This window comes from Centruroides sculpturatus, unplaced genomic scaffold (assembly GCF_000671375.1).
Source record: "Centruroides sculpturatus isolate CEXI.00-Female unplaced genomic scaffold, Cexi_2.0 scaffold419, whole genome shotgun sequence".
NCBI classification, from domain to species: Eukaryota; Metazoa; Arthropoda; class Arachnida; order Scorpiones; family Buthidae; genus Centruroides; species Centruroides sculpturatus.
This window is the reverse complement of record NW_019384753.1, coordinates 319,225-343,509: the sequence shown is the minus strand read 5'-3', so window position 1 is coordinate 343,509 and position 24,285 is coordinate 319,225. Positions and strand designations below refer to the sequence as shown.

At 33.2% G+C, this 24,285-nt stretch overlaps 1 protein-coding gene and 1 long non-coding RNA gene across 8 annotated transcripts in view; both read right to left on the bottom strand.

Moving 5' to 3' along the window:
- The window catches only part of LOC111628650 (TOM1-like protein 2), a 32,284-nt gene extending 24,842 nt beyond the window's left edge, over positions 1-7,442 (bottom strand). Inside the window, exon 1 of the mRNA XM_023372479.1 lies at positions 7,276-7,442. Within this exon, the coding sequence (XP_023228247.1) occupies positions 7,276-7,357 (82 nt within the window). The 5' untranslated portion in view covers positions 7,358-7,442. The remainder of the gene's footprint in view (positions 1-7,275) is intronic.
- Positions 7,443-8,842: 1,400 nt separating this feature from the next.
- Positions 8,843-24,285, bottom strand: part of LOC111628648 — a 39,238-nt gene continuing 23,795 nt past the window's right edge. For 3 of the 7 annotated variants that reach the window (XR_002757200.1, XR_002757197.1, XR_002757199.1), the window contains exons 8-9: positions 18,647-18,696; positions 8,843-9,583 (exon numbers count right to left, since the gene is read on the bottom strand). This is a non-coding gene — a long non-coding RNA (uncharacterized LOC111628648). The remainder of the gene's footprint in view (positions 9,584-18,646; positions 18,697-24,285) is intronic. The other 4 variants (XR_002757196.1, XR_002757198.1, XR_002757201.1 and 1 more) reach the window with 3 other exon arrangements.

The window sequence follows — 24,285 nt, the reverse complement described above, 5'->3', positions numbered from 1 at the left end:
TTGATCTAGTATCAAAAACGTTCGATTCAACACGACACACAGTCCTCAGAAAAACACCACACAAAAATGCCATGCTGCCAGCTAAAACACACACACCAACAAAAAAAATATTGGGGTAGCCCAAGATATAGCCAAAGATTACAGCTCCACAGCACTAGCGAAAATTTAAATTTGCCGACTGGAATGTTTTCGGTTAACCGACGTTTCGGATAAACGACGCTCTACTGCATAGCAGTAAAATTTACACAAATGAAAAGGATCGCTTTAGGGTTTGACAAATCAACAAAAATGGTTTCCTTTCAATGCATTCAATGAAACTAATATGTTCCTAGAAACACTAAACTACTTGCAGGTGATCACTAACGGTTTGGCGATTGAAAATAGACAAAATGTGGGTCATGATGACCCATCACCTCTTACAAACATTACAAATTTACGCAGAAGTCAAGGGTCGCTATGGGTCACCATGACTCCAAAAAGCCATTATCTCTCAACGCATTCTGCGAAACTGAGTAACGGCCATACATTTCTATAATAACAAATTCCAAAGAATATAGAAAGCTACTGTGAGTCACATCAGTAAAACATAATTATTAACGATTCAGCAAATCATAATAAAAGGTGTGCGGGTCAGAGTGGGACATGCGACCCCTTCCGGGCTAGCTAGTACTTAGTTTCATCATAATATCATTGTTACGAAATCCCGGACAAAATTAATAGTTAACCCGGACAATGAATTGAAACCGGACGGGTGGTAACGCTATTCCTATCCATTAATGAAAAATAAGCAAACCAGTTTGGCTTATATATTTCATCTCTCCCTAACATTCCGCTTAACTTTGTTTTAACTAAAGTGACCGGATTTTCTGAACTTTAACCCGGGATGCCTTAAAAATTGAAGATAGGGAATATAGGGTGTGAGGTTGTTACATAAATGATTTCGTTTAATATTACTGTCAATATCAACTAATAAATAGTACATGCACATGTTATTTTATGGCAGCACCACCTCAGTGTTCTTTTTTGAACGAAAGTTTAAATTATTTAAAACATGTATTAAAATTTGCTTATTTCTTTAGATTTTAAAATAATATATAAATTCATAAAGGTAAAAAAATAAAAAAAGTTTTGGGAGAGTTATAATTTTTTAAAATTTGCGCGAGAACTAACTCGCGCTACAGGCGAGTTTGCGATGTATGATTTTACTTATATAATCAAACCTGTCTATAACGGAACCTATATATAGCGAAAACCTGTCACTAACGGAAAATTTCTTCGGTCCCTTGAATTTTTTGCAAAAAGTAATGTAAATTAACCTGTATATAGCAGAACCTGTACAACGCGGAAACGGAAAGGAAAATCGGGCTGTAAATGGAAAAATCGGTATCTTTATCCGATTTACCACAAATTTAACAAGAAGTTTACAAGCCTAGCATGTATAATTCATTAAAACAAATAAAAAAATACACATACCCAATACAAAATAACAAAATGTGACTACTGTATTAGTGATTTTATTGGGATTTGAACGGAAAGTTTTTGCGTATTTTTTTAACAGCTGTTTTAACTTAAATAAATATGTGATGTAATTATAAGTTCTGAAATTTAACACATTATTCCTTTAAGTCAAAACATTGAAGTCTATACCACGTGTTGGGGAAAATTGCCACACTTTAGAATCTATTTTTCTCATCTAAATTTAGATTGTTTTGTTTTCCCCTAGATTTGATATTTAGGCAATTAGACAAGTGATATAAATCTCGAATTTAGCTATTTTTTAGAGTTTATTTTATTACTATAAAGAAGGTAAAATCAGAGTTTAAAGTGATAAGTGTAATACTTAACTCTCAATATAACAATATTCTTATAATCTAAGGACGAGCCGGGTCTTGAAGGGCTTTACTGTCAGCCGTATGATTATTTGTAATGTACTGTACTCATGTCAGTCTGATCCGTACCGTACGTTGTTGATTTTTTTCGGATAGTGTTTTTTTCTTTTGCATAATATAAGTAGTGTTCTTCTGTTTTTATTATGGTTATAGCTTGTTTGTGAAAATTAGTGTTGCCACGTTTTCAAAATCGCTGACACGGACGGCAGGTGAGGTTTGTTCGAACAGAAGTTTCTGACGCATGCGTAATGTCATTTTGCAATGCGAAGAATAACGTGCAATGCATGCCGGTTCTAAATCAGTTACAGTTAGGGACTAGGGAGACTTGGGTAAAAGTAACGTAAGTAACCTAAATTAAGAAAGAACAACTACAGATGACTTAGCTCTATTGGATATTGGAGATGTATATGAATACGAATCCTACAAGCAAAAAAAAAAAAAAAAGGCCGACGGGTTGCACACGATATTCCCGGACAAAATTAATTTAATAGTTCACTCGGACAGTGAGTCGATTCCCGGACTGTCCGGGTGAAAACCGGACGGGTGGTAACACTAGTGAACATTTTTATTTCAACTTGTGAAAATATTTACAATGAAAAACTATTATACATTTTGACCTTTGTCATGTTATGAACCACATTGTTGAAGTTAAATCCTTCTAAGTGGTAATAAGGAGCTAATAATTGTGGGAAATGGAGAAGTGTTGCATTTGCCCATCAAAAACAGAGAAATAAAACATGCCAGTTATTCAGACTGATATGAAGACACTGCACCATTAGTATGTGTGTAACATCAACCTTAGAACTGAAGCCGTGAGCATGAAGAGGGTTTGGAAAATTACCAATCTGAAATGCATTGTTAAATAAGCGAAATAAAGTGAACTGTTTTAATCTTGATCTCTGTTAATTGCGGATAATTAAGAAAGACGTGATAAATATCATTAGTCTCGCTTTTACTTATAACTTTTTATATTTTAATTATTATCGAATGGCAAAAAGCTTAATTTTGTGTAATGATGAATTTTATACAAAAAATTGTAAATGTTAATAACGAATAACATCTTCATTAAATCCGATTTCTCTAGAGATATGACACATGACAACCCTCTATCTCCCCATCCCTTTATCCTTTAACCACCAAAATTTAATAGCATAAATGTTCCCTATACACAAACTATCGTGCCATATTTTCTTTCCTATAGACGCCAACACACAAACCTGGAATATTTTTTCCTTTTTTTTTTTTTTTTTTTTACTTTTTGGGTTCGGGAAGTCTCAAAATGTGAAGATTTGCGAAAAATTCTGAGAGTCAAATTTGAAATGATTTCAGTGCTTTCCCTTGTTATGTATATATGTATGTATACAACAGCAGGGAGAGTAAAATTAAGAATGTTTAGAAATGCATTTAACTTATTGCTACTAAATATTTTGTCTTGTTCTTTACTTTTAAAATTAACAAGTAAAACGGCAAAACCGTATTTGGGACAAGACTATGTCTCGGGGAGACTCACTACTAAGCGGATTCACTTTGACGCTCAAGGCAGGTCTCGTTCTCATTCTCCAATCTAAAATCTTTGGTATCGCTGCTTTTGGGCGCGATCGTTCAAACTTCGCCGGCCACGACCACGGGGTCGTCCACGATGCATTTTCGATGAAATTAACCTATCCAATTTTGAATTTTCTCGCCGTTGCGTGTCAGCCCGGGTTGAATTTTTGCCGATGCGTAACGAAAATTTCCCGTTTTTGAAAAAAATAATCGTGGCTAATAATTGTATCGTCCGAATTTTTTTTTAATTTTGCACAAAAATATACAGTTTAACCAGATTATAACGTCATTGGATGTAACGACAACCCTAATATAACGTCAAATTTTTATCGGCCCGCGATTTTACTATACTAAATATGTTAAAAAACCTACTTGTAACGACACCCTGTTTTAATTAATGTCATTTTGAAGCACTCCTAAATTTACATAATTAGATTACAAATTTTATTTAATATAAAAGAAACTACGTGTTCGGTCCTAAGGTCAGAGTTCACTTCTTAGAATGACTGTGGGTGGTACTCTCCCCCACCTGACTTCGGTGGAGTGAGGTGCCTGTTTTGCCTGTTTGTAGAAGAGGGTCGCCATTTTGGATTTTATTTTGACTCGGTTCTCGGTCCCCTGACTACATACGAGTCTGGATTTTTTATGCGCAAATGATTTGGCACCTAATACTTTGTGCCAAATATCAACTCTCGACATGTACTCCTTCATACCTCTAAGATGGTAATATTGACCGGCAGTACGATTTTATAAACAAGACATAGTCTTGTCAAAAATAAAACTGAGTAGAGGGTCATTTTGACTCGCACCATCTCAGCGTGAGGTTAAAACACTTGTTTTTCTTTCACACAACGAGTTAGAATATTGTAGCTTGTTGCTTTACACAACACAAATGTCACGCTTTCTTGATTAAAAGGAAAATGGCGGATGTGTATTCAATTTTATTTCAACATGGCGTCGCTACAGCCACTCTATTTAGTATATTCTAGCTCGTTGGTTGTAACCGTAGAGTAACAACCAACGACTAGAATGTCTCGTTGGTTTCTGTCTCGGTACCGATCGCACCCACATACGACTCTACGATCCTTGTCATTCTTGACCATCGCGTCCCTGTCGAAAACCTTACATAGTTAATGCTTAAGTGTAGGATTTGGGTAACAGCACTATGCTTAACTGCACCTCTACATAAGAGTGAGATTATGCAGACGCGGCGAGCGAGAATATGTGGCGAGACGCGATAAATATGTGCGAGAACCAGAAATTCACTTCCGCCAGCGATATTTCTCGCTTGTGCATGGTTTTCCTTTGCGAGAACTATATCGCTCGTTACTAAATTCGCGTCTGCATAGTCGCTCCCTAATATTGTGGTAATTTACTAGGATGGAATATTCTATATTTAGTAAATGTTACAAGAGAATTCTACGAAACAATTTTTAAGAAATTAAATCTTTTTAATTTTTTAAAATTTTTAATATGAACTATTTACTTATAAATAAAAACGGATGATCCGGGACAATTTATTCAAAACTGGGACTGTCCCGGTAATTCGGAACATCTAGTCACTTTATTATAACACATTCTAAACGATGTCATTTTAATCAGTCATTTTTTTACTTTAATGAGACAGAATATTTCCCACTTCGATTACCGTTTCATTAGACCTTTTCATTTTTAAAATAACTACCCAAAACAAGAAAATGGATGAATGAGTGCACGGATATGTGGATGGACAGCAGAATGCGTAGAGGCAAATACTGTATTCGTCCCTTGTGATTCGGCACAATTTATCGACAAGGAGTATGAAACGGCTGATAGCGAGGTCGCAACCTCGCTAATACCGAATATTCGTGGAGTAAACATCCACACTACTGGATACTGGCAAAATGTTTGCTCAGCATTTGGTAAATACGAATGTGTGGAGTCGCCCTCAGAGACACTTAATTAATTAAGGTATAAATGTGAATTTAGGAATACACAAACTAAAAAGTGTATTGTAGGTCTTCGATTGGTTGGAATAGTGAACATTTTACTTCATTATTTTACGATGAAAAATTCTAAAGAATAATGTCAAATTTCCGTAAAATGTGCACTTTTCAACCTATCCAACAGACCTTATATTTAAACATAGAATTGGCTGTAATTAAATTTTGAAAAATTATAATTAAGAAAAATATGTTTTGATCAAAAACAAAACAGTAATTTCAAGCGAGAATATCGCGATTTTAAAACAAAAATGTAAAAATTATTTTAGTGTTATCCTCTTAGAACCAGTGGCGATATTCAATAAAATTTAATAACAGGTTCTCTGTACTAGTGACAGTTTTAACTAGAGGGTGTCCGAGAAGGCTTTCCCTGATTACAAACATGCAGAAGGCAGAAAATATGACATATAGACACATATCTTTTATCTTGAATTGCAGGTAACATATTCAAGTTTTTGTGTGTACATGCATACTCACTGTTACTTTGTTTGTTACAGAACAATCACAGCCAATACCTATCTTGATATGTTGCGGTTATTTGTTGTGCCACAGATTCAGGACATTCCGGACTTAATTTTCCAACAAGATGGTGCGCCACTTCATTGGGCGTTAGACGTTTGTGCGTATTTGGATACAGCATTTCCGGGAAGATGGATCGTGCGTGGTGGTCCCACCATGCACGACCCATCTTCCCGGAAATGCTGTATCCATCAACTAGCCTCCGCGATCACCGAACATAACACCACGGGATGTCTTCCTTTGGGGTTATGTCAAGGACCAGGTTTACCAAACATCAGTGAACGACATCGCAGCATTACGGCACAGAATTACTGACGTCGTAACATCCATCCCTCACGATATGTTGACCAACACATGGGTGGAATTGGAATATCGTCTGGATATCCTTCGAGCAACGAAAGGAGCACACGTCCAAATTTATTAATGAGTATGTATGTACACAAAAACTTGAATATGTTACCTGCAATTCAAGATAAAAGATGTGTGTCTGTGTGTCATATTTTCTGCCTTCTGCATGTTTGTAATCAGGGAAAGACTTCTGGGATTATTCATTTGTGTGTAGTGCTTTACAGTATTTTTTCACGCCAAGGCACTAAGTACAGTACATTGAAAAAAAAATGCTCAGAGGGTAACGGAACCTTGGATCCTCAAAATACATATTGAGGATCCAACAGAATTAAAACCATAAACGAAAAAAATATTGTATAGCGTCCCCCTACTTCCTGGGACCCAAAGCAATTTGTTCCTTTTTGATTTCCCTCTAGGAGTATCTGGTTACTTTAAGAGTATTAATTCGGAACTTAGCCTAAAATTTAAATGTTCTTTATTCACAATACAAATACAATAATTTAATTTAGAGAAAGCTACGCACAGATTATTAGGACCTCAACTAGACGGATACCCACACACCATAACCAGATCGGCAGACCTAGTTAACATCCTTAAACAGATATCGACACCTCCGAAATTCATAACTGTCTTGGACTTCAAATACAATTAATTTTGTATTCTTGATATAATTTCGCTCACAGTTATAAATTCGAAGTGAAAACTATCCCAAATTCTGTTACGATTTTCATGTTTTCTTTCGGAATACCAAAAATTTGAATTTAAACTGGAAGTTCGTAGTGTATTCTAATATTTTGAACTGATTACAATTAAGGGATTAATTACGAATCCAGCATAAAAATGAATTAAAACTCAAATTAAAAGCCGAGCATAATACTAAAATTAAAACAAAAAAAGTAAATTAACTTATAAAATTTTCAATTAAGAATATTTTTTAAAAAATTTCACTGGAAAGTTATCTCGAGATATGTATATGAAGATAGTAAATTTACCTATTTTTTCTCCGATTTGCGTACGGAAAGGGTTTCTTGACGAGTATGATCTGTCTGTCCATTTACCAAACCAATTAGACATTTTTTTTTTCTTCTTATGTGGACGGCTTCAGATTTTCAAAAGAATAATTTTCAAACTTGAATTGGAATATTACCGCTACGTCATGACTACATAAGAATTACTGTATTATTTAAAAATAAAATTTGAGTATAAATTGCATTTCATTAATTAGAATCTGATAACTTAGAATTAATTCTACACACGATAGTCTTTTTTAATTTAATTAAGAAAAATTTTTTTGTAGACTTTTCAAATAAAACTTTATTTAAACTGATTTTCAATGCACTATACTGTGTTTTAGTTTTATAGGTGTTTCTATAAATACAGATGCGAGGTTCCGGACAAGTCCGAATCGTAGTAATTGTGTTGATTATACAGAAATTGTTAAAGCAAAAACTAAACGAAAGCTACGTAAGGAGAGAAAACATTTGTAGTTAATTTTGTATAAAAGCTAACTTAGTAATAACTTATTTGCATTTTGCAGTAATTTGTTGTTTTTAGAATGTAGCCGCCTTGGAAGAATGTTAAAGGGGTCCACACACGTTGAGGAAATCCTTTGAGGAATCACTGTGCAGGTCTGGTTTTGAGGAAATTCAGAATTTCATATCCCCAACACACGAGTAAAAACTTTATTAGTCAGTCGGCAATGGCATGTGATGACGTACTGACTGTTCTTGGATGTTTATTGGCAACAAATTGTATTAAAACTCGCGGGAAAAACATGTGCGTAGAAATCTGTGTAAAGAGCGGCTAAAAAAGGATCGTATTTCTATGTGAACCTGACCTTAGAATTGAAGTTAGTACGTAAAGATTGGCAGGATTTGAAAATGAACGAAGAAACGTATTTAAATCTGTTAGCATTGGTTACATTAATCACAGAAATACAAGATACTGTAAGGGTGCGACTATGCTGACGCGAGCAAGCGAATTTTCCGAGCGAGCGAGAATATGTGGCGAGAAGAGGCGAGACGCGATAAATATCAAAACCTGTCAGATACGTGCGAGAACCAGAAATTCGCTTTCGCTAGCGTTATTTCTCGCTTCTCGTTTGTGCATGGTTTTCCTTTGCGAAAACTGAATCTCTCGCTCGCTCTAAATTCGCGTCTGCATAGTCACACCCTAATGCGAGCAATTTCAGTTCAGACACGGCCAACGTATTTTTTATTTTTTTCTCTTTCCGCCGTGGCCTCTAAGAAAGACTCTTTTAGCACGTTCATTATGACTGGTTTGGCCAGAGCGATAGGCTGCCACCTTGACCGCGCGGCCATCCTGTCACCTTAAGGCATTTGGCAACATGAAAGTTTTGAAGATCTCAAATTTTCAACAGTGATATCACCTCAAGTCCTTGGCTACATCATACCCGAAACACGTGATGCTATTTACAAAGAGGGGCCCACCAGTGGCCAAGCGGTCTTCGAACCCTGAATACTGGAAATTCGGTTGTGGGTTCGTGCCTCGCTCGGACGGGCTGGCCACGTGTTTTCTAGGTTCTCTCCATGTCTGTAACGCCTAAATAGGGGGCAGTTTCCCTTAAAAAGACCTCCCGGAAGGCACCCCCTAGTTGCGTTGCCATATTTTAACAAACAAGCAATTTACAAAGTCCTTCATAAAGATTATTTAAAAAGGTAAGAACAAATTTTTCTTTTTAATAGATAGTGTTACTTTATTGTCATAATGTAGAAAATGCCAAATCACATTAACATTAAAATTTAAAACAAATGAAACTCTCATTTTAACATGGTGATTATTGAGATTATCCTTTCTGATATTGTTCTTGCTCCTGATGTAGTTGGACGGAAGTGCTGAAGAGGGACTGGAAATACCTGAATATGAAAAAGATGAGCTAGAAATTGATGATTGGTATCGAATAAATTGCTGTGACACGTGTTGAGCTTCATAAACCAATTTGTGAAATAAAGTTGAAACAAAGTTTCGTTTATCAGTTTTTCAGATATCAGCATTTGTTGTCTTGGAAACCACGCAATTTCATGCAACAAATTTTCCAAAAATATCAAAACGATCATCTTGAACATGGAGTCTCTAAAATGATCATTGACAATTAATAAAACTTCGTTACTCAAAGATTCTTGATCTCTGCCCGAAGACTTCATTTAGGAGGACGGCTGCATCGCATCTGTACAAAATATCTGAAAGTTCTGTGAAATTTTCATCCTGTGTAGAGATTATTGATGTAGTAGTATCTCCGCTGTTAGAATTGTCTTGCATTGTATTATCTGTAGCGTATTCCTGAAATAATAATTTGATTAATTTAAGTTAATGTAGTAAAGGAAATTGATTGTCTTAACATGTTATGTTAATTTTATTAATTTAAAAAATTAAGTTAATTATTCTTTTCTTTTTTAGTTTTCACGAACAGAAAGAGAATGGATGAATATAATGAAACATTTTGAAGAAAAATGGAATTTCACGCATTGCCTTGGAGCAATGAATGAAAAACATATCAACATTATTCCCACAAGTGGAAGTAGATCAGAAGTTTATAATTACAAAGAAAAACAAAGCATGATTTAATTGGCTATTGTGGATGCAAAATATCAATTCATCATGTGCGATTTTGGTACTAATGGTAGAGTTTCAAACGGATGTGTTCTAAAACGGTTTTTGAAAAACTTGAAAACAATAAGTTAAACATTCCTGTTGAAAGTAGTCAGAAACAGTAGTAGAAGTACGCCCTATTTGTATTTATAGTAGACGATACCTTTCCTTTGAGTAGACATGACGAAACCATTTCGACAAGCAGATCTCATTTTCCAAGATAGGAAAATATATACAGTAGAGCCTCGATTATCCAACCCAATTGGGGACTGGGGTTGGTCGGATAATTGAAAAGTCGGATAACCGAAAAGTATGAAAAAATCCATTACAGTAGAGCCTCGATTATCCGACCCAATTGGGGACTGGGGTTGGTCGGATAATTGAAAAGTCGGATAACCGAAAAGTATGAAAAAAATCCATTATTAGTGTAGTATATTATTATATGTCATGTAATTAGTATATCGCTATTAACCTACTTCGCTTTGAATTTTCATCGATGTTAAGCCTAACAAAAATTTTTTAAAATAATAATCGTCGCTATTGTATCGTTAAAAATTAGAAAATTAAGCCTCGTTTAAATACTGGCTCCCTTTCATAGTCGAATGAGTGTTGCCAGCTAAAACACGTAAAAATAATATTAAAGTAGCCAAGACATAGCCAAATATTGTAGCGCCACATCACTACCGGACATTTGAAATTTGCAGACTAGGACGGTCGGTTAATCGGGGGTCGGATAATCGAGGCTCTACTGTAATTATCGCGTATCACGAGCAAGAGCATTGTCAAGAACGCATTTGGTATTTTCGCATCACGATTTCGAATATTTCACATGACAATTAATTTACAACCACATAAAATTGAATTAGTTGTGCAAAACGCAAGTGGCCATTACAACTTTTTAATGAAATCAGTGCTGGCAAAGTTTTTCTCCTCCTCCAGAATGTTTTGATCATGAAAATACTAATGTTGGAACTACTATTTTAGGATGTAATATAGAAGATTCAAAAATGGTGAGATTAGTCCGAAATAATCCAGGAGACACGAGTTTTTCGGCAAAAAAAAGGAGAGAGAAGAATTTATGGATTATTTTGTAAATGAAGGCCAAATTCCATGGCAATTGAACTTTATCAACGTTGTAGTTGAACTGAAAATTGGATTGCTATTAAAACATTACTATTAATTTCCTTCCTATATGCATTTCTGGTGTTATTAATTTTTTACAACACTTTCTTGTTAGCATTTGGCTCAATGTCAATGTAAAAAGTAAAGATTATCGTGAAAAGCAGAAAGGAAGTTGCCTATTTATGTTTAATGTTCCATTAAACGTAAATAGACAACTTCCTTTTTGCTTGTCACGATAATCTTTACTTTTAACATGCTAAAGGCATGGTTCACTTTCGTAAATCTTTAAAAATTCTTCTAAACATTCACGGGATATTGTTCTCACTCAGCAGCCTCACAACTGAACGGAAACGACAGCACACGAGCTACGATCGGCCTGCGCAGTCTAGAACTTTGCAGGACAATCAAATGGCTTTCATTTATACTCTGGTGGACTGTACAATTAGTTGGAACTGTACCGTTTTCCCCCATACACTAACAGGAATTCAAGGCCTGACCTGTGCAGTTATTCCTCGATGTGTGTGGGCCTCTTTAGCTCTCATGCGGCCTTCAAATGAGAAAAGGTACCCATCCCTGGGATATACTATCCATAGTGGACCTTTCTCGTGACCCGAACCGATCTCGGTTTTCACCTGGATACAGGACAGAGACCAATCGTGAAGCGAGATAAATAAATTAGGCCCAATCAAAACGACAGATTTGGGGAGAAAACCAATAAAAACTCCGTTCTCTCTCTAATTGTGCGCGCGACAAATCAGTGTCACTAGTTGTTAAAAATCTCTCTGTCGAACGATCGGAGTCCACGGTGTAGTCGGAGTGTAGTTTGAATCGCACGCTTATCTTGATGGATACATCCGCTTCACTGCACGGGGCAGTGAAGCGTCACTGCCTTCACTGCATTGATCTATTGTGTCATCACTCTCTTAGTAGTCTCTGCAACTCAATTACTCCAGCCTTCCAAGCAAGTGACTGTCTTATGAGCCGAACGTCAGTTACGTTCTACATTTGGCGAACTCGACCGATAATATGCAAGCAACCGTTGATTTAAACTGTTTTGTGTAAAAGCACCTGAGTCCTCTGCCTCCCATACCATTACCCACATATGCACAGCTCTCAGACTATTTTTGAAGATTTTGTTTTCAGGTTCGATCCCTGTATGTGAGATGTTTTTTTTAATTTATATCAATAATTTAATCTTATCATTTTTAATATGTTATATACAACTAAGATCATTGAAAAAATATATTTTGCTTTGATCACTCCAGTTTTACAAAGCATTTATAACATTATAATCACATTTTGTATTATTTAATGTAATGTAGGTTTTTATAGACTTCTTAATTGAAATATTACAAGCCATCTGTAAAAAAAAGGAAAACTTTTATTAATAACATTCTTCAGATGGTCAAACAAATTCTCAAATATATGATGAAGTTTTTATAGATGACTATGATATTCCACCTTAATTGTCACCAAAATGCACTCATCTTTGTCAGCCTTGCAATGTTTATTTTAATAGACAGGTTAAAAATTTTATCAAAAAAATTACAAAATTGTAGCTATATCCTTAAAACCAATACATAAATAGCCAATTGCAAAGATGCTATTAAAATATGTACAATCTCTAATGCACAATCAGTTGGGTGCACAAGTTTTTTGTGACATGTTAAAATATGCATGGTTTGTGTCTCAAATAACACATAAAATAAATATTTTCAAAAACGTTAATAAAGTGTATTTTCCAGCCCCTGTTGTTAAAACAAGGACTGTGTGAAGGAAGTAGCAAAGATTATATGTGTGTAGTGCAATGAGCCATTTTGTTTTAACTGTTTTTATGATAAAATATTATACAAAATGCTGTCATATTATAGTGAAACTGTTTCATATCAATTTTAGATTAATCTGATTAATATTTTTTTCACAATTTCAACCTTATATACACAAGAAAATGCACTATTTACTTTCAGAACAAACAAGGCATGGAAATATATTTATGTAGCAAAAACACACTTATTGATTTTTAAAACTTTGTGAACTAAAATTTGGCATTATATTTTAAAATTTTCAATTATTTTCACTCTCTTCTTTCATTTCTTTTTTTCATTACGATGAATAATTTTTCCTACTATTTAGTCAAAATTTTCAACCTTATCAGAAAACTCTGTTGATTTCCTATAGAAATACTTGTAATTGAAATCATGGTTCCTTTTTTGAAAAAACTGGTAATCAAGACACATATGTTTCAAATACATCCCATTTTTTAAAAAAGCCCCAAAATTTACGCTGATTCAAATTATTGCAGCATTTCACTAATTCGTGATTCGTACATAATACGATTATTTCCACAAACGAACCAATCAGCAAAAGGTGGCAATTCATCGTACCACTGTACTTTCCTTAAATCTATGTTTGTTAGGTGCAATTTTGGAAAAATATATCATCATGAATGCCATAGGCAATATCAATTTGCATGGCATGAATTAACTGATGAATGCACGAACAGAGTGTGGGAAAGTTATGGCTGAAGGTATCCAAGAATTCTAAACGAGAAGAGCCTATTGTTGACCAAATTGTCAACCTAATCGATACAGCAGGACTAGGAAATGTAGACAACCAGGATATTGAGGAGTCACTGCAGGCTTCTGGTGAGAGCCTTACCAATGACCTTCAAGAACAGGCAGAACAAAAAATTCAAGTAGAACTGGAAAGTAGTAATTCTGGAAATAAAGAACCCAAAGAATTTTTACAGATTTTCTTAGTAAAAATTTGGTAACAATAATCGAAATCGTTGATCAAGCTGTAGTTAATGATCCAGATTTTGAAAGGAGTGCAAAAGCAAGATGAGACATTTTCGATGTGATCTCCTGCTACCAACATTTGCTTAACTAAAGAAAAAAAACAGTGACAAATGACAATAGACTACTTGATCACAAAAAACAAGAATTTCAGAAAAGCCAGACCGTCATGACAAAAAATGAACTTTACATTTCTGTGTGCATATATTTGTATGTTTAACATATATTTATTATGTGAATCAATATAAAAATAACTTAAAATTAAGTAAAACTGCTTATTTTTTGTCTATTCGTCTGTTTATCTTTTCCCTATTTGTTAAAATGACCTCATTTAATGCTGTTTTGTTTAGCGCTTTGTCATCTAGGAACGTATCCCCCACATTAAGCGGGGTCTTACTGTATTTGCTTTTTTTCAAAAATTTGAAATTTAATTATTTTAAATTTGTATTATACAAAAAAAAATCATAAACAGTAATATGTTTGTAATAAAAAAAAAACAACAGAAAACAGATCGAATCTAGCCTGTTTTTCAAGTGAGAAATCACAATTTAAGAAACCTCACTCTGACAGTCTATGGTCTAACAAATGTTAGAGTCCAAATCTTTTTAGACATCAAGATTTGATTTCTAATCACCTACCCATCATTGTCTTTACACCTGAGAAAGACTTTGTCAAGGAAAAGAGAAATAAAGTACTCTTCTGTTTACCTCTTATGTAATGCCTTGTTGTCATGTTTTTCTTGAAATTATTTTTATATCTGAAATTTGACAACTGAACAACTGGCTGACTACTTGCACACTATCTTATTGATTTTTATTAATAAATATTTTCCAGAGAATATGTAAGAAGGAAGAGTAATAGTAGAAAAGTATTCCTGGAGGAAATTTATATCAGATCATACACTAGCATTAATAAAACATATAAAACTTTAAGAATGTTAAAAAAAGAAGTTTAATAGCTCTGGAAGAGCAAAATAGGTACCTAGAGAAAATAAAAATTCTGAATAAATCAGATCAGGAAGAATATTTGGACAGAAGAGAATAATTACTATAGTCTATTGTTTTCCAATGTTGACACTCCTCACAATTTTTGGAAAAGGATTAATTAAAACCTTATCCTCTGAGGTAATAAGAACAAAGAAAGAAGCTAAAATAAGTCAATTATATGAAAATGGAAGAACTACTGGAGATGAGCATATAATCTGTAACATTTTTGCCGATCATTATAGATCTACAAATGGTTTCGTTCCTGAAGTGCTAACTCAAAACATTATACATGTTCCGGTGTCTAATACTTTGTTTGCAAAATTCAACTCCTTTGGAAGTCTGTAATGTTATAATAAACTTAAAGAATAGTGCTCTGGACATGGAATTTTTACGTATAGAAATTATAAAGCATATATCAAATATCATAGCTACACCTTTATCGTACCTGACAAATAAGTCCTTTGAAAGTGGTATTTTTCCAGGAAAGTTAAATCATAACCTTGTATTAACGATATATAAAGAAAAAGGATCCAAGTGTGATATTGAAAAATTACCATCCATTTACAATCGTTTCCGAAAATGTTAGCAAATATCTTGAAAAAATTTTCTGCAAGAGAGTTTCTAAATATATAGATAAATTTCAGATTTTTCACAGTCATCAATATGCTTATAAATGACATTTTTCAACGGTAGGCGTGTTAACACATTTAAAACAGTTAATCACATCACAACTGGATAAATCGAAATTGAATATAGTGGTTCAGTTTTCGTAAACCTCTCAAAAGCATTCTACAGACTGGATCTTCAACTCTTAGAATTAAAATTGCAAAAACGTTTGTTTAAGAGGAAGTCCTCTAAAATCAATTAATAATTTGTATTTGACAAATATGACTATGTTAAAGTTGAACATGCTCTCTTGTTTTTTTAAACTAAATAAGGGCATTCCTCCCAAGGTTCTATTTTGGATCCACTGCTCTTTTATATATATATATAAAAGAGCAGTGGATCCATAAATGATCTGTTCAAATATATAACAGATAATAAACATTATCACATATTCAGATGATATAGTAATAACTTATACTCATATGGAAGCTCAAATTCTTCAAGATAACCTAATACTTACATGGAAATGAATAAGCTACAAATTAACAGTAGCAAGACAAAATTCCTCCGTTTCAGTAATAAAATAAAACAGTAAATCTCAATCACTTAAAAATTAAAATAAATGAAGGTGAAATTGAAAGATTAATGTTATAAAAGTACTTAGAAATGAAAACAGATGATCATCTTCGATGGAACTGGCATATAGATGATATTGATTTGTCATTAGCTAAGTATATTGTAATAAAAAAAAAATTCAAAACCTTTTAAGTATTTCACAGTTGAAGCAATTATATCACGAAATATAAAATAAGATACAGCATATCTGTTTGGAGAACTGCATCCTTATATGTGTGAGGCTGCAGATTTTTACGGGACTTTTAAAAATCCAAATTTTATGTCAATTGTAAATATCTCCAGAAAAAACCCAAAGAAATTGAACTTAGATCATAATATCAATTAGATGGAAAAGTTGACACTTAGGTGTGAAAAATGCACTGTCATCATCAACAAAAGTCAATCAGATGTCAGCTTTCTCACACGAAGGATATAAAAGGGGATTACAACGGAAGCAGGGCAAGTCTGCACATGGAAGTCATTTTTGGTACTTGTGCTCGTCTCCATGCCAAGGAGTGATCCTGTCGGAAGAAGACACCACACCCTTCCATACAGACGACGTTCGCCAACTCTCCATTATTCTGAAAGGTATTTAGGGACTTTAGAACTTGTATAAGCGCTCTCTCTCTCACTAGAAGGTCAGCGACATAGTTACGAGATTAGTCGTCATTTTATGTAAATATTTTAGCATAACCACATTTAACCTTAGTATTAATTTTGCCTCCTGTAACGTAAATCTAGTTATTCAATAAATGCTTTGTTATTTTGTTAAACCTGTCTTCTGTCTTTGGAAGGACGCCTGCCAGCTTACCGACGTTCTCCCCACTCGATTAGCCCTCCTAGCCATCCAACAACTCCGAGATCAGGCTTTACTAGCCCGTGCAGATTAAGTGGTCATTTGGAAATTAACTCAGTGGCCCAATGCCAATCTCACATATGCAATTAATAAACTTCAAGTAGTACAAAATCATTTTATTCAATCCATTCATAATTTACACTTCAGAGAATTGGTGTTGGAATACTATAGAATTGATAAAATTGATAGAATATGCAATATTTATATAAAGTTTTGGTGGACAGCCACAAATTTATAAATGGAAATAAAGATAATAGTTGTCTAGGAGGAAATAAAATAAGTGAATACTGTAATGTTTCAACTCAGAATACTCAAAGGAATTATGAATACACTTTTCCAGTTGTCAGACTCATGATAGGAAAATCTTTGCCAATTTTTCAAATTATTTTATATTGGAATAAGTTCAGTAATGACTTAAGAAAAGTGTCAAGTTATAAAGTCTACAAAAATGTAAAAAATCTGTTTATGTTAAATTATTAGTTAACAGCAATAACTATAATTTATTTTTTGTGTTTTCAATTGTTTGTAGANACTCAAATTTAGAGAGAGAGAGAGAGAAATTCAAGCTTTTGTAGTAATGTGAAAAATCACGCTTCATTTAAATTTAGTGTGATTTTTGAAGATAAGGGAGTAATGTGAGATCCGAATTAGCCCTGGGTCTAAATGATAATTTAAAATTAAAGTTTAATTTTTGTAGAAAAATATTCTTTTGTTTTGGTGAGAAAATAACTGTTTTCTACTGTGGGAAAACAGATAACAGAGCCACTTCCTTTGACGGAAGTAGAAGCATCCTTTGTTTTTCCCTTATCTGTTACAAAATCTCACCACCATGAGAACTGACGACCCCTCATTTATTCCCCTTCCATCCGTTCATGCGGGTGAAGAATACTATGTTGATTAGTTGCTGATTAATAGATATAGTCAAAATTTAGCCGAATTCGGGGAGTTCGTCAATAGATCCCAGATGAGGAAAATGAAATCCATACAAGCTCCAGAAGACCAACGCCCATAGTCGTATCCTATCGAATTAATATTGAGTTAGAAACATAGAAGATAAATTTTAACATTGTGCTTATCAAGACCTCCCCTTGAATAGAAGTTGAGAACTTAGAACTGAAGTATATTCGACGAAAAGAAGTTAAAGTCAACTAAACAGGTTGTATGTTTATGAATGAATTGTGAGCTCTCTCTCTTGACATTGTATAAGTTCAGTGAGTCCGTTACTCTCTCGGCGCATCTAATTGGATTTATTTGTTGTAGTCATTCGTTTATCTCTGAATACCTAACCATTTTTTTTTCTTTTGTATAATCTAGTTTGTTTTTAGTTATTAAATTTTCTTTATTTTTGTCAAAGAAATGTCTCATGTCAACTCTCTGAATCAAATCTACGGCATAATCACATGCGTGTTTATCCACGTAACGAAAAGTAGATAAACTGGTGTCAATCCTGACATAGATCCGAATCTCACGATTTGGATCGGTTACAAAAGTACTCCTGGTCAAAAATCTTGACATAGGATCGGATCAAAAGATCCGAAACCAAGAGAACAGATTTCACTTAATCTGCGCCGAATAAGCGATACCAACATCTTAATAGATAGATTGTACCCCTTGCTGATCTCACACTTGTCAACACAAAAAACATTTTCATTTTTTATCTGTTGCATCGAATGGGTTTAATAATTTTTTTAACAAAAAATCCTATTTTATCTTTTTTAAAAAAATAAACCTCACTAAAATAGTACTATATATATATATACACATACATACTTACTGTATAGTTTTGTCCTACTATATTCAAATCTTCCAAATTAAGATTTTCTTCTGTAAAAAAAAAAAAAAAATGTATGAATGATAAGAATATTTTTATTTAAAAAATACCTAAATAAATTTTTAAAAATGAATCTTAAGTTAATTTAAATTTTAGAATTTAATTTTGACTTAAATGTTAAACAAAACAACAAGAAGCAATCTTAAAAAAAAAAAACTACAATTTGGAATTAACGTAGGATAAGAATAATTTTCAAAAATTCTATTCCATCATAAAATATTGACATTACAAATAACCAAACAACATGTATAATTATTATTCTGAAATTTTGCAGTTTGTGCTTTACTAAATAATTCTCTAGCTTGGGCAGACCGAACAAGAAAATAGTTAAGTAAATTTTCCATTACTGGTTTTGTTGTGGATTTTAAAGAATTAAAAGCTATTGGCTTTTTTTCTTCAGTAACACATTACACAAGGAGCATTTGATATTGATTTTATTGGAGGAAATGCATTTTCAGTACAGAAATGCAAACTCTTCAGTACTTTACAAAAAATAGCTAGACAAGGATTACATGATACATAATAATATAAAAAAATTTTGTTAAAATATATGTAAGTTACATAGTTGATTGTTGGTTACAAATCTATATACAGTAATACCCCGAACTTATGCGATAAGTGGGATCGAGTGATAACCACGTAAGTTGGGGTATAATTTTGCAATTTGTGTAAAAGCCAAATCGGATGTATGTAAGCTAATAAATGTTCTTGTTAATCTTATCTCGTCTTTTGATTCATTCACGGTTGCAAGAAATCACCGCAGAGTCTCTCAAGTCTCCATAGATATAACAAACACAGAAATAAATAACACAAAATAAATTGTAGCTATGTGTCGATTCTGCAAGGCACGTCCAAACATGTAAGCTAAACAATAGTGTGGGAGGGGGGTAATCGAGAGTTGCGTGGCGCTCAAACAAAATACGAATCGACGCAATTTGAAAATCGTGTAACTCCGGGTTCATGTAAGTCGGGGTAGCGTAAGTCGAGGTATTACTGTATATATATAATCAAAATGGGTTGATGATGATGATAATAATAATAATAATAATAATGTGCAGAGCCCAAACAGTTAGGAGTTGAAGGATGAAATTTGATACACAGTTAGGGTATGTCATGAGAACATACACTACAAAGTGATTTTTCGAAATTCCCCTGCGGGGGAGAGGGACAGGATTAAGACTTCCCGTGAAGAACTTGGCTTTTATTATACAAGGATTATTTTTTAAACAAGGTCCATTTGCAAATGAGAGTGAGAATAATGTGCGATTGCGACAGTGTGTTTGTGCATCTGCTCCGAACTGCAAATGGCTCAGCACACAGACAGATGATATGGCTGCATATGATGTCTAAGCATGCTTTGCACGCATTTAAACAACATTTGCAGTCATATCATATCATCACATTTATGTCATTTTGTTTTACTGATCTGACAGTCAGTGAGTAATAAGACATACCAAGCTACAGATGCATTGCATTTTGTTATTTTTTTTAATTATTGTGTTTTGGTGAAGTTAAGCTGAACTGAGGCTTTATTAGCATTTTTTTTTTTTTTGAAGATGGATATTACTCCCAAAAAGCACACTAAGATTGTTACTTTGAGTGAACACACATCAATGACTCAAAGAGATGTTGCCAAGGAGTGTGATGTGAGTTTAGGAGCTGTAAACAAGATTTTGAAGCAAAATAGGGACACTGGGACAATTGAGGTGAACAGAAAAGAGAAATGTGGAAGGAAAAAAAAACAACAGCATGGGATGAAGCTTTTTTAATAAGGGAAAGTAAATTAAACCCTAGGAAAACCAGTCAAGAACTTCAACAAGACTTAGCACACACTGGAGTTATTGTTCATGACTTGACTCCACTGTACGAAAACAACTTATAGAAAGTGGGAGAAAAATGGTTAGACCTCAAAAGAAATGGTTATTGACTGCTGCCATGATAAAAAAAACAATATAATTGGGCAAAAAAAATATGTGAGCTGGACTGTTGAAGATTGGAGGAAAGTGTTGTTTTCAGTTGAGAGCCATTTTTTTGGTACAAGGACAACAATCTTGTTACGTTAGAAAAGTGACAATGAAAAACTTACGGCAGCTCATATTAATTTTAAACAGTTAAACATCCATTAAAGATGTTCTGGGGCTGCTTTTCTTATAAAAGTACTGGATCCTTTGTGCCAGTCAAAGGCATGATAAACTCGCAAAAATACAGAGACTTAGAACAAAGATTGGAAGATGAACTAGGAAAAGTTGATGCCAATGATCAAGCAGTATTTCAACAAGACTTGGCTCCTTGTCATGTTTTCAAGGTGATAATTAAACATTTCAAAGACAAAAAGATATACCTTGAATGACCAGGAAATTCACCAGATCTTAATAGTAAAAGCTAGACTTTGTAAAATAGATTGCACAACAAAAACAAAACTGATTGAGGCTGTAATCCAGATATGGTTTTGAGACCAGCAAATAACAGAAAACTAAAAAAAAACTTATTGATTCCATGCCAAAATGTGTTCAAGAAGTTATTAAAGCCAAGGGAGTACATATTTCATATTAAAACAATTTAAATTGTATTCATTTTTTGATTCTATTCATCTTTAACCAATAAATGTTTTTTTTTTTCAAATTTTCACTTGTGTTCACATTAATTCGCACAATACTGTAAGTATTTAATGTTACATAAGGTAGAGGTGGGCTGAGTTCAGATCATCCTTAAGTTCACAGTCACACTTGCAGAATGCAGTTGTATCTATATGGGAAAGCAGAATAACTTCATTCGATGGGGGCCATCTGGGGAGGTGGGGTGAGATGGAATCACTTGTGGATAATACCAGTTAAGGAGTGGTTTCCAAATGTCATTAATAGTTAAACTGTCATTTGAGTTCATAAGTTTTTATTTTAGTAATTTCCAAATTCAAATAATTTCCTTTTTATATGTTTTTCCCCTTTCCTGAGCACTTTTAGATTATTGAGTGAAATCTCAACTTTCACCATTGCAATGTATGGTGAAGGTTGAGATTTGTAGCCATCTACAGCAAAATTAGTGTAATTAAATTTAATAGCATGTGAATGTTCTTTTAGTCCGATTTTTAGGGTTCTTCCAGTTTCACCAATATATTGGTAATTTGGTTGGCAGCTGCAGGATCTTCTATATATATATAGTTAATTTGTTGCATTATATCAATATTTTTAATGATATTTTCTTTAGTTATTAGTAAATTTTTATTATTTCTAGTAAATACTGGGGCTAGAGTTATATTATATGGTTTTAAAAGTATTTTTATTTTTTAAATACTATGGGGATGTAAGTTTTTTTATAAGTCATTTGAGTTGGTATTATATATTTTGGGTTGAAGTAGGGTTGGTATTGGTAAGCCAGTTTTTCTAGTATCTTCTTTGGATTGTCGTTTAGTTGAAAGATTTTATAAATATGTGTTTTTCCTTTATTTTGTTCAAGGTAATTGCTCGTATGTGTTTTAATTTTGGTGATATACATGTCAAAAATATTTTTCTTGTTATACATAGGTGTACTGGAATCATGGTTAATGACTTTCCTTATATGGTTTAATATACTTTTTAAAATTTAAGCTGTTATGAGACTTTTGAACTGTGATGTCTAAAAATGGTAAGTTATTATTATATTCTAGTTCAATACCAAAGGCTATGTTAGTTACTATATTATTGGCACATTTAAGGATTGGTTTGAGGGTTGGTTAAAGTATTATTGTAAATTAAGAAGCAGTCATCTACATATCTATTGTATTCTATTATGCCACTGACGTTTCTAATATGATCTATTTTTATCATACATAATTCAGTTAGTTTAGGGCTTATATATAAATTCATAAGTATACCGTCAGATTGTCTAAATATTTTTTTATTACAAGTAAAATTATTATTAGTTAAAACAAATTGAACCAGTTCAATTACCCAATTATCACAGTTTGAAGTATTTAATGTATTGATTATAAAGTTTTTATGTACAGATGGATACATATTTTTTATGTCTAGGCTTAATATTCTGCTGATAGTATTAATATTAAGTTTTTTTAAGTTACTAATGAATTGGTCTGTATTTTTAAAGCTATAATCAGAATTGATATTGATTTAATTTACTCTTAAGGAATTTTTTGAGGTTGTATAAGACGTAAAATTTAATATCTACTAATGGCCTGTATGATTCTTGCAATTTATGTTTTAACTTCAACACTGAGTTTAAAGATTCTAGAGTTGTAATCTAAGATAATATTAATACAAATGATTTTAACATTATTAGATTTTTTTAAAACTTTTAGTTATCTTTCCAAGTTTCCAAATATGTGTGATGTAGGATCTTCATTTAGTTCAATATATTGGTGTGAAATGATTAGATTTATCTATAATTTAATGTTTTTTTATTTTTGTTTATCCATTATAACTAATTGTATACTTGCTTACTGGAGAATTCAATAAAATTAAAAATAAAAACCATTCAAGTATCCAGCATAATTCTTTAATAACATAAAAACATTTTCAAACGCATTAAGCATTCATCATCAGTTATTTCTCTAATTCGAAATGGGAAATTCGAAAAATTACACAAACAAATTTCAAATAAACAGTTATGTAAATAAATTAAAAGGTAACATATTATAAACGAAAATGATACATACAAATTTCCATGTGCTTAATAAATAATAACAAAAATAACTAAATAAATAAAATATCCATCGAGGATCATCCTATGCCCGATTAAGCCTTTTATATAGATCTATCCAATTCATCGCAAAAAGATTTCCAAGCGGACAAAAGCCCATCAGCATCCCTATAGTTGATACATTGCGTGCTCTCCTGTGCCCTATGAATTGCCAGCTTTTTCGAGATATTTTACGTGTCTAGATCTGGTAGCTTTTATTATAGAGACCTGGTCCCAGAAGACATTAATGCCTTGTTTAGCATAAGTGGCAAGGACCGTACTGTCAACTGTTTTGTTCACTGAAAGCTTATGCTCATTGATTCTTTTTTTCAAATTCCTTGAAGTTGCACCTGTATATACTGAGTTAGAGTTGAACCTATGGTCTCTTAGTGGTATTGAGTATATTCCTGTTAAGGAGTTACATTCATAATTCCCTTTGTCATTCCTTAATATCCTGTATATAGTGGGATTACGTCGATAAACTATTTGTAAGTTCTTATTTTTGGAAATCCTCTTGACAATCAGTTTAAGGAAGCGTATATAATCGAGGACCACTTTCTTTTTGGGGGTTTTGCTTTTGCCTACTTGCAAGATTATTATCTTTCTTAACGAGAGCCTCTATTCTTTTTCTCCCGTAGCCATGCTGTATGGCAGTTCTTCGTATATATTGTAATTCCTTAACTGTATTGCAAATGTTTGTGCAATGTGTGCACGCGCTTCTTATCCAAGATCGAAATACCACCATTTTAATATGCTCCGGATCAGCCGAATTTTTAGGGATAATGATGGGGATAGATGTCGATTTACGATAAATATTGGTTCAGACTTCCCCTTTTATGCATGTTATAGTCAGATCCAAGAAATTAACACTACTACCACCTTATTGCTCCAATTCCAAGGTTAAACCATTC